At 40.6% G+C, this 11,929-nt stretch overlaps 1 protein-coding gene across 1 annotated transcript in view; it reads right to left on the reverse strand.

Moving 5' to 3' along the window:
• The window catches only part of LOC308102863 (plasminogen-like), a gene marked incomplete at its 5' end in the record, with an annotated part of 18,599 nt that extends 12,763 nt beyond the window's left edge, over positions 1-5,836 (reverse strand). The window contains 9 exons of the mRNA XM_080452717.1: positions 506-630; positions 752-914; positions 2,270-2,388; positions 2,890-3,010; positions 3,203-3,342; positions 3,651-3,765; positions 4,137-4,243; positions 4,380-4,512; positions 5,788-5,836. Coding sequence (XP_080308843.1) covers positions 506-630; positions 752-914; positions 2,270-2,388; positions 2,890-3,010; positions 3,203-3,342; positions 3,651-3,765; positions 4,137-4,243; positions 4,380-4,512; positions 5,788-5,836 — 1,072 coding nt within the window. The remainder of the gene's footprint in view (positions 1-505; positions 631-751; positions 915-2,269; positions 2,389-2,889; positions 3,011-3,202; positions 3,343-3,650; positions 3,766-4,136; positions 4,244-4,379; positions 4,513-5,787) is intronic.
• Positions 5,837-11,929: the final 6,093 nt, after the last annotated feature.

Consider the following 11,929-nt stretch of genomic DNA (forward strand, 5'->3'; position numbering starts at 1 on the left):
TCATTGTCTTCTTCTATATCATAATGTTAGTAAACCACTTTCAATCTATTCCCTATTTTGGGAAAGTCATTATACTGTAGGTGAACATTTTCAGAAATAAAAAAATCAAAACATTTGCAACATCATGTGAGCTTTTAGATCTGCTGTTTCTATTAGGGCTTACAGTAAGCTTACAGTAAGTGGTTGATGACTAAAATAGTGTTTGGTACTGTACGTGAAACCAGTCAGGAAACGTTCTTTCAATGCAACCAGTATGTGGTCTTGATGAGTGGATTGGCCATTACTGTTTGTCCTTGAGGCAGGGATAATGCTACTGATGCCCAATAACAGAACATTAAGCAGTAAGCATGGGAACATCGACATCTAGCTAAACTCTGATCAGTTTCTCTGCAAACAGTAAGTAAGTAAGTCACAGAGACATGATGGTTTGTTATTCGTCTTCAGCAGAAATTCCTTAAAAGTAAAAACTAAAATCATTGTCATGAACTTAAGTAGTTAAAGCTACCTGGTCCGGGGGCACCATCACAGCTAGGGACCTGGCAGTATTCCCAGCGTGTCTCTGAATCAGTGGTGTAGCACCATGGCATCCTCTCACTGTCTGGGTTACGGCAGTAGTTGTTGTCCAGGCCTCTGACAAAAATAGGTAGGTACAGTAAGTAGGTAGTAGACAAAACAGACAGACAGACAGAAGGATAGATAGATGGATAGATACTAGTGTAGATCGATACCGTATTTATCTGGGTGTTCTTACTTGCATGGGTAGTTGTCGGGCGAGCGGTTGTGTTTGTGAGGTGTCTGGACCGACCAGCTCTGGCAGGTTTTGCCAGAGATTGTCCTGGCAACCGTCCCCCTGTAGTTTCCTCCCTCTCCAGTGGCGCAGGTCAGCTCTGGGACGATGGTAGGTGGCTCTGATGCTGCTGAGGACAGGAAGGACAAGGTGATGGATGAGAGGGGAAAGACGAGGACCAGTGTATTTCGCCTTGTCTGTTGACCTGCTCAGTAGATCTTTATCGCAATAGCCATTTTAACATGAAATAAACAGGTGTTACCAATAATACTAAGCAAGCTTCCATTCCTCTCATGGCAAACCGAGTTTGGGCTCTGCTATTCAAAGATTAGTATCACTAGTCCCATACCCGGTGAAGTGCGCAGGCGAAAGTATTTGCAAACGTGGGGTTATTGTGCGTCTTGTCACGCCCCCCCCCCCCCCCCCCGCCCCCCACGTGGCCCGTCGCGGACCCCCCCGGGTCCCGTCGTAAACGCGAACAGCCCTTTTGCATGTAGTTTAAGCGCAAGGGGGCGGTGCCGCGGGTGTTGGGTGGGGAGAGAGCCTGGCGACGCAAGCTATGTTAGTGCGCTGAGTGGCAGTTGGGGCAAACGCAGTCCCCACAACATCATTTACGATTTTTCAAACAACCGCAGACTACTTTTTTCGCCGATAAAGTATAGTTTTGAACCATGACGGAGGCGCACCGACTCAGCAGACCTTGAGGCCGAGGAGTCGCGCCCGAGCGCCTCCAGGCGCGAGTGCCCGCGACGACCGGCCGATGGTCTGCTAGTCGACTAAGCGCCGTCCGAGTTATGTACCGATAGCATAGAGGTATAATATAACTAGAGGGCGGATTGCCCCGCCCCCAGCTATCATTTCAATGAATGTGCTCAGTGGCGTTTTGAAGCACCCGGAAACCTGCCGGAAGTAGAATTATTGGTTCGATTTTGACCACACGTAGAGTTATGAGCATGCGCACTAGTGTCCTTTTTGCGTTCTACGGCAGCCCGTGTGTCAAGGATTGAACGCGAGATATTTATTAAATACACTCGAGATGCATATTTATATGTAAATGCATATGTATGTATGTATAATATGTTTAGATATTTATATGTATAAATATAAATATCTCTCAGTATGTTTTGCGCGTGCATGTATTTCTCCCCGCCTGCAGTTCCAGCTTTGCCCACTGGGGTGGCAGCTTCAATGTTTCTCAGCAACTCTGGGGGCTTGACCGATAGGCACAGAATCGTAATTGATGTTGTGGGGACTGCGTTTTGCAAACGATTGCAAAAATACACTTAATTTTGCCTCCATTTAATTCCTATAATGGTAGCAGTGCTGAGAGGGCCACAAATCCTGTGTACCTACTCTATGTGACACTGATTAGTATATTTGTGTAATTTTTCAGATTTCTCAAAGGTCCGGTCACACTTTCAATTGTGTGTGTCCAACCTGGGTCTTCAGTCTCAACAACAGAATGGGAGGTGGGGGACTCACTGCAGCGGGGTATGCTGCAAAAGTCCCATCGTTTGGCCTCGCTGGTTGTGAAGCACCAGGGTCTGGGGTCACCATCCGGATTCCTGCAGTAGTTCTCCTCCAGGTACTTCTCTGGAAGACTGGGGGAGCGGGGGGTTGGGGGGGCGGGAGAGATGGAAAAAAGACATTAGCTTTCGTTCTATGCTGTATTAAGCTTGAGAAAATGTGATTATCCCATAAAACTGCAATCCATTTTTAAGTGAAATTTAGATCCTGTTGTTTGGTAGAACCACTACTGGTTGACAAGAGGTATTGCATGACGCTCAAAGTGTAATATTTCCCCTACCAAATTTTGATACTTGCCAGGGTTCAAATCCTGAGCACGACACACATGTTATGGATTGTAGCTTTAAAGGCTTCCTTAAAACAAGTGACAAGACATGGAGACCACTGGACAACATAGATCAGTGGTTCTCAAAGGGGGTCCGGGGACCCTCTGGGTTCCTTGAGGGAGTTCCAAATGGACCCTTACTGGTCTGTAACGCTACATTACAGACCAGACTTATGGGGGTCCTTGAAATAAAACAAATTTGAGAACCACTGACATACTGTAGATAAATTGTGTGTGGTGTATTTATTACGCGCTGGGGATGTAGCCGTGGTTGTGTGGTTTCTGCGCGTCCCAGCGCTGGCAGGTGAAGCCATTCTCTGTGGTGGCGATCTTCCCTCTGTAGTCCTCTCCACTGCAGTGCATGCACTCCTCTGTCCAACAGCAAACAACACAGAGTTTATCAGCCAACCATCCATCCATCCACCCATCGATCAATTCCTTCATCTATCCATTCATAATTGCTTCCCTCCATTCATTCCTCCATCGACCCATTCATCCCTTCATGCATGCATCCATCCATCCATCCATCCATCCATCCATTCTCAGTCACTTATCCATCTTACGGCTGCAGTTTTCTACGTTGCAGGGCTCCCAGCGTGTGCTTGGGTCCGTAGTGTAGCACCAGGGACCCTTGCTGTCCGAGTCTGGGTTCCTACAGAAGTTGGAGTCCAGGTCTGCCCTGGGATGAGTCTGAGGGGTGATGCTGCAGGCAGCACGCACATCACACAGAACACAAGGTGAGATTTGATATGACTTGGTATGACTACACTGTATGATGTAGAAGGATTAGAAATGATGTGACATCTAATGTGTCATGTTGATATGATATATGATATGATATATGATATGATATATGATATGGCTAAATAGGTAGAGCGGGCGCTTGTCATATTTGTACATAAACTATTAATACTACTACTTGGGAATCGAAAGGTTCCCTGTTCGAGCCCCAGCTGCGATTAAATGTGATGCAAAATAAAAGAGACAAGGTGAAATGAGAGGAAAACCTACTTGGGCCTGTGTGGGTATTTCCCAGCCCATCTCTGGCAAGTCTTTCCCGATTTAGTTCTAGACTTTGTGCCTCTATAATCTGTTCCTATTCCATTCACACACTCCAACAGGAACCCTAGGCAAGATAGACAAAGGATAAATTCAACAAATATATCAAATAACAGCCTCAGTGCCTCAGTGCCAGTGGTAGTGTATTTGTTGTGACATTCACATTCCTGCAGCTTTGTACAAATTAGCACAGAGTTGAACTGTTTAGGGTAGTGTCTGGCACTGTAATGGCACTTTTGGTAATCAAAAATAATTCGTTTTAGTCTGTGTTTTTGTCTAGCAACACCTAGTAGCCCTTAGTCTCATAGTCTTTTTTACCTCCCCCCCAACATTTTTTAAATAATAATAATAAAAATGAATGAATAAAAGAATAGAAAAAAAGAAAGAATAATAAAATGAATTAAAGCCTATTCATCTGCAGAGAGAAGAGGAACCTACCTTTTTTTTCATACAGAGCTGTGCTGCTCCTGCGTAGAACAGGCTCTACTTTGGAGTTTGCTTCTGCTGTCCAACATTCCTGGTCTTTCTCTATGTACATGAATGACCTGAAAAACAGTAATTGTTATAGAGACAGCAGCTGCTGTCAGTTTGAACCTTTCATGAACCGTTGTCCGCCAGCCTGTTTGGCTGTGCCAAGCATAAAATGTGAACTTTACATGCAACTTTACAATGAAATCTTACTTGCACGTGAAGGCTGTTTCAGTATTACACTTGACAGCACACTCTGCTACAGTGTTCACCGAGTATTCCCTCTTATGCAATGAGAGGATCCATGCCCCATCTGTCTTTGCATATTCGTCCACATTACCACCGACTGGAAGAACAGAAAAGAAAAAACATATAACTGTTTATCTGTTTTATCTATCAATAAAGAAAGAGTGACAGTGGTCAGTGATAGTTGCAGTTTGGATGATCTGTCTGTGAAATGATTCAGATAAGAGTGCGTTATGGTGATGGAATATTCATATAACTATTTACAAAGCACACAAAAGATAAAATCCCAGGTGCAGGACAGAATAATACATTAAAATAGAGACATATAGAGTCTGCACACTGGATCATGCTCCCATAATAACTTTAATGGATTATCACCAAGGTGATGTTTTGAGCGTCTGCTATATTCATATACAGTACCAGTGAGAGAATAAAGGGTGCTGTAGTTTACTTATCCTGTGACATTACTCTGTTTTGATGGTTGCAACACTGACCAGACTATTGACAGATGAGTCATTTGTGGAAATACAAAACTACAAGACATTGTTGAAAAACACTGAGGTGGTTTAATGTTAGTTAAGTTGGAGGACAATTATACACAATAGTGGCAATTCAGGAAGAAATGGCAGGAAAAAGTATAGGAACCGTAAATTAAGTCATAAGTTGGTAACCCTGACAGTTCTCTCGCAAATAAAGCATAATGTAATATGAAAAATAGCAAAAAAACAACAAATGATCAAAAATGTAACCAAGGGCCTATTTCAATAGCAGATTGAAATGAATTAAAACAAAATGTACCTGAAATAATTGTTTTAAAATGTCATGTATAGAAATATACTATTACATATTAGGCTACTGATGTTGTACTGTACTGATTTAAAGAAGACAGAAATGAAAAGAATAGTAGTGGTGTTACACAATTTGCCTCACTGGTAAAATGGATGATAGAGACAGAGAGTAGAGTTAATATTAATCCAAATATCATTTGCTACTGCATAACTTCAGCCTTTTGAAGTTACTGTATGAGAACAGTTACCTTAATAACAAATCTACATACATTTTAGGAGAAGACTGAAAATATCAATTTACATTTACATTTTAAATTGAGTGAACTAGATGGAAATAAGACCAATGCTTACATAAAACCCCTCAGTAACTTCTGACAAGTAGGCCTACCACTGCTGTTCCGGATTCAGTTTGACTTACACATTTGAATAATTGTGATAAATGGCTCCTATACAATGGACACACTCTGAAGCCTCTGCCATGTGTAACCTGGTAAATCACCCTCAGAATTACTCAAATGTGTTTTCTGAAAAAAGCTCAAATAATTCAGATGCCATTGCTTTTTCCCATGCAGTACAGTATATCTTACCTGTACAGATGACCGTTGCCACGAGGAAAATTGCTTTGTACAGATCCATGGTGAGAACTCTCACTAAAAGTGCATAGCCGACTAACTCACACCAAGTCACCAAGATTACTGTACCTTATTGGGGTCCTTTCACCCAAGGCAGTAAGACAAATAACATCTCAATCATTGGTCAATCATTAGCTTGACAAGGACAGTTTAGGACTGAGAGGTCAAAAACTGTTTGCCTGTGGGCGGATTTAGTACGCAGTGGGGTGAGTCTCAGTACATCAAAGTACAGCATTTCCATGTCTCATTGAATATCTTTGATCTGAACATATCTGATACATACACAAGTGCTATGCTTTTCAGATCCTTTCATGATCCTATTATAATGACAATATCTATTTGTATACTGCTGGTGTCTTCCATTCGTACCCACAACACAATGGATTACGGACATGAGCTTTGACCCTTTCAATAATCATGTGGCCTTTTGTGTTCTGTTATCGTTGTACCAATTCAATATCCAGTCCAATCCAACAGATTCACATAGCAGTGTCTTTTATGAGACTAATGACTTAATATTTAGAACAGCTAAATTGTAGTATTTTACAGTATGTATTAAAACACCATGTGAAGCAAGGAACCATTTTTGTAGTGTAGGGTCCTCACACTACTTTTGTGTCATCCAGATTTACATAAAATCAATAATAGATGGTTAATGTTCAGCTAAAGATGACCAATGTCCTCAACTGCAAACACATCATTACAAAACAATCTACTTTAGACTGCTAAGTCCCTGGAACTACTGTGGCTAAGGTTCAGCACTGGTTTATTTATTCCAATTTTCTTTGCAGTACAGGAGCATTTATAATAGAGGTGGGTGTCCTTCAATTCTTTTGTCTCTTTGCCATTTCAGAGCTCCCCCTAAAAAAACTTTGTGAATTGAGATTATTGGTGTGGTATATTTGTATACGTTAAACTTAGATCATAATAGGTAGGTACACATACATAGTTATAAAAGCTACAGCTCTGGCCTATAATTTGAAATCCACAGCAGGCCTGAGAGTCACATGAGAGTCTGTTGATTGATTAGGTCAAATAAGAGCTGAGAGACAGTGACTATTGTCTTAGAACAGTGCTAGACAAAGGACAATACACAAGTCACACGATTCAATCAACAGAAAGCAACACCCACGATGGACACTCGACATTTTCCTTATGTTTGGGCTGGAAGAATTTTGTCATGCATTGTTGGCACCGTTTGTAATTACTCTGTTTGTCTTACAAATAAAAAGACTTGAACATATCTTCACCTCTGGACTCCACAGATTTCTTCCAAGCAGGCCTGGTATAACAGCTCAGTACAGATACCACAACTAACAATCTATTATGGATAAAAGACAGCTTGTCTTATCTCAACCACTATGAAGTAAAACAAATTAATTTTTTAAAGAAAATGCGGGACCTATTTTATACAGTATAAGTATGTAAAGTGAGTGGTCATTACAATTTGGGAAACATGTACTCTCATACTAGAATTATACCACCAGAGGGTGCCATTGATTACAAACTGTGAAAGCCACAATGTGTGAAAATTATTACCTCAACAGATCCTTTGCAACTGAGTTGACGTAGTAGTTCAAGGAGAGAAAAACAAAACAAAACAGCATTATTGTAAAAATGTTTGAAAGTGAGATAAATACAATAACAACACCAACACTGATTCATTCTTAAAGCTCATTTGGCACTATGAGAAGGTGCTATCAAAGACAGACACATCTGTCTTTGAGGCACACTTTCTGGTCACACTTTCCGGTCCTGCTCAAGCATTGTTCTAGTCTGGTAAAACATTTTTGCTTGGTATAGCAGAGTATATGGTTTTCATATCGAACCTGATGCACTAACTGCCTTGTTTGGATGCTCCGAAGCTTCTCTTGCTCTGCCGTACTCTGTCCAACAGAGATCTATATGCTTGGTACACTTGTAGCAAAGAGAATTATTTTAACAGAGTGGAAGGCTTCCATCGCTCCTTGTTTTTATAGATGGCTTAATGAGTTTGTATCACTGATACACCTGGAGAGGCTGCGTTGCAACAAACAGGACAGTCTAGCAACATTCGAATACATCTGGGGTCCTATCACAGGTCATCTCGACTCTGCTGTGTGACTGCTCTGTTTTGTACAAGCCCTATTGTTAATGTGTCCAACTGTTGTATTCTGTTTGCCTATACAGTACCTCATTATGATAGGTTAACTACTCATGTTTAACATGCATTATAGTCTGGTGTTTGTTTGTCTTATTGTGATGTCTTGTTGATTTTTAAAGACAGAGAGGAGCTAATTTCCAACACAGCTCAATTTAAATGATTCTTGTTGTTTGGGCAAAGTAATATGGACCCGTTACAACTTACCTGATTCCCAAGGGGCTTAATTCATGAGTCCTGTGATTTGACCCTTGATGCAGAAGCATAGTTATTTTGTTCCACCTTTGGTAAAAAAAGTATCAGTCTCATTAAATTAATGTATTAATAAATAATGAAAGAATAAATGAAAGACGTACACTAGTATAAATGGAAAATGGAAGTCTCAATAGGTTGGCCTTGGTTAATTGGGAGAAGCACCTTGTAGTCATATGTGCCACCAATTCCCGATTTCATCTCTGAATGGCCCCTTGATCTGTTCCAAGTGCTCTTACAGTTAACAGGTCAGGTTTTCTGCCCTTGTGGAGGTCAATGGGATGTTCCTGCTGAGCAAAAATAATTGTTATTGAGAAATACTTATTTCATTTTTGTATTGTATTGTAGGCTACAGCTGAATAAGATACATGCATGTTGAGAGCACCAATAAACAAATGTTTATGACAATTTTGCTTACATGTTAAAATGTCTTTATTGCGTAATATTCCTAAAATGGAGAACAGGCTCTCATACTGCAAGTGTAAGTCCTTGAAATGGGAGATTTAATTAAAATTCACCAATGTCAAAGCATAGGGATTGCAGATGTAAAACAGGCTTTTAACTTGCCATTTTATTCTCCTTCTCTGAATGCAAGAGTGGGGTAAAATTCCCCCGTCTGAATGTTGTGCTGGAAAGAGCGTATGTTTCAGTGTTGTTCTACATTCCAAGTAGAAGGTCACTAGTCTCGGCTGTAAGGCGGAAGGGGACAATAACAGTTTATACAATGCTGGCAGCAGGGGGTGAGGTCGCTCTGTGCCATCCAAGGCTTATTACTGAATCAATATCCCATTTTAAGAGATCAATTTAGAAATAAGCCACTTCTCCTAAAAGAGAATGGCTTCCCTTTGTGACCGTGTTGCCCAAGGCTTCATGTCATTTGTCATTGTGCAAAACAGAAAATATCTGATTTTGTTCAACTTGTATACTATATAGACGATGTTTGGTATGTATTCAAATACACTGGAATTCTTGGCGCACATTCATTTCAAGAGAATTTCAATATCCAAAACTGAAGAGAGGGTGACAGGTGTTTGTCACCCTCTTTTCAGTTTTGTCATGCTGACTGGCAAAGGCAGGTACCATGATTAACCTTTCCCATCTGTGTTTTCAATATCATTGCTCACTTGAATGGAAGGCCCCCAGCAGATGGATATGGAACGATGGATCAACACAAATTAATAATTAAATCATTGCTTCAAATGGGTCCATCTTTCTTCTCTGAATTTTAATCCTGTTGCGTCAACAGCAACACACTGTCACAACCACTCTCTAAGGTAGCCAATCTCTTCGCCCTGTGCCTGGCTGTGCTATCCTATTTGTGACAGCCTTTTATACAACTTTGTCATAAGAAAAGGGACATACATTCTTATGGGAATGAATATGCAAAGCATGCTGGGCTGGCCCTCACTGCGCCACGCTTACCCTCATCACTGCCATCAGATAAAATAAGCAGCCCTAAGCCCTGCCCCTCTTGAATGAGAATGAAAATATTTCCTCTCCACTTGAGCGCATGTCTACAGACACCTGTCGGGTATAAGCCTTACTTGATTTGAAACAATGGGTTTTCTATTTCACAACGTACAGTAAGATGTGACCTATGGACTTGTCACAGACTGAACCACACACTAGTCCATTAGTGTGCTCTAATTTGTGTTAGTTGACAAATCAATGTTGGGCTGACATGAAGGTTCTTTAGAGCAATAATATTTAATTAGGTATATGTGAATTAATGTAATTTGTGGGGAGCTTTTTTATGGTGTGGAGACTGGCGAGTAGTCTAGAAGAGCATTGTCTGTATGTCCCCTGTATGCCTGAAATGACTGACGAAGATCTTCTGTAGCAGTGGTTCTCAAAGTGGGGTCCAGGGACCCCCCAGAGGTCCTTGAGGGGGTTCCAGGGGGTCCCCAGCCAAATTTATTAATATTGCATAAAATCAGTTTAACCACTTATACAGTCGGCTATTTGAAAATAGGCAAACTACAAGATCGCAACGCGTTGTGAGCTTGTAGTTCTGTCATTTTCAAATTTTGAAACATTCGGAAGATTTTTTTAAACTTAAATGTTTCAAAACTCCCTGGCACATGAATCTTTTCAGATGAGGGTCTCCAGCCAATTACATATTGATTTGGGGATGAAAAGGATGGGGACCATGCACAGTTTTACAGTATGGCACCAAAAGGGACACCCAGTCCAAATATGGAGTTCCCCATGCTGACCAAGGACAGACTCTACTGCCTACTGTACATGTGGTGTTAATATAATTATTACATTATTTTGGTCATTAGGAATAGTGTTTCCCCTGCCAATGCCACTCCATAAGAGACAGGAATACTAGTGAGAAGAATCATACCACATTCATTGATGAACTGAGAAGAAAACTGGGAATGCCTGTGTTGCATCCATTATAACTTAAGGTCCAAAATGCCTCTAGATTGATTAATATAGAGCACTGAAGTCACTGCCAGTAGAGTGGCTTCACTTTTTGTGTTGATATCCTCATTGGGGAATCTTAGATCGTTTCATATAAGAACTGCGTTCCAAAAATAAACACACCACCCTGGCGATTTTACTCATATGGATATGAAGCATCGACTGAAGGTGTAAATGTATACATTTACCCAAAGAGTAACACAATATAAACACTAGAAACTAGTCCAAAGACTACAGTTCCCATGAACGCGGCTGCTGTAGGGACAGTGATTTCAGACCCGGAAGTAGTAGTTCTTAAGACTTTTAAGGCAGAATTAATTCAATTTTCGCCAGAAACAGGCTGTATCAAATATGAATGTATATCATAAACGATGCAGAGCCACCCCCCTGACAAAAACGCCAGGGTGGTGTGTTTATGTTTGGAACAGTTCTTAAATGACGTGATCTAAGATTCCCAAATGGGGATTTCAACACAAAAAATAAAGCCACGAACCCGCGAAACAGCGCCCTCTAGTGGCAGTGACGTCAGACTTTGGTGCTCTATAAACAGTTTTGCAAAAAGTACAGGGGTACAGTCATACAATAATGCTAAAAGGATAACACAAAAGGCCCTAAGGACTTGTTTCCATTGTGGTCCTGAATGTGTTATATTCTGTCAACACATACAGATCGTGAGCTGGATTTGAACATACAAGATGCAATGACTATTGTAGGCCTGTGCCTACATTAAAAACAAGTGCACACATGAAGTGGCTGGCTTTGGAATTGTTGTCCCAAATTTGTTCTACTGTAGTTGAATGAGATTTTGTGCTTGTATGGGAACTAGAACATACTAGAACTACACCCACTGTCAAGTCCCTTTCCAGTTTAGCTCCAAAGGACATCAACTCAGGATTTCAGACTCAATCAACTTTTTTATTTTGCAACTTGTTTCTTTTCATTTGTTGGCTTTAGTTGATCGGTCTGGTCGTCAATCAATAGTAGTAGTAGTAGTAGTAGTAGTAGTAGTAGGTAGTAAACCTTTAACACAGAAAATAAAGATTAAATGTTTCCAAACAATAAATGTCTTAAAACAATAAATGTCTTAAAACAATAAAATGTCCCAAAGCAATAAATGCTTTAAATGCCTTAGACCAAACAATAAGTGTCTTTAAACAAAATGATTAAAGTCAATGTTTTTTTAAATGAAATAAAGACACATCTTAAGAAAAATAGCTGATCCACAAGCTTGTAGATCGGCTCTTTTCCACTTGGCCTTTTAAACCTTTTTTAACA

The sequence above is a fragment of the Gymnoscopelus braueri genome (assembly GCF_963280865.1).
Source record: "Gymnoscopelus braueri genome assembly, chromosome: 16".
Classification (NCBI taxonomy): Eukaryota; Metazoa; Chordata; class Actinopteri; order Myctophiformes; family Myctophidae; genus Gymnoscopelus; species Gymnoscopelus braueri.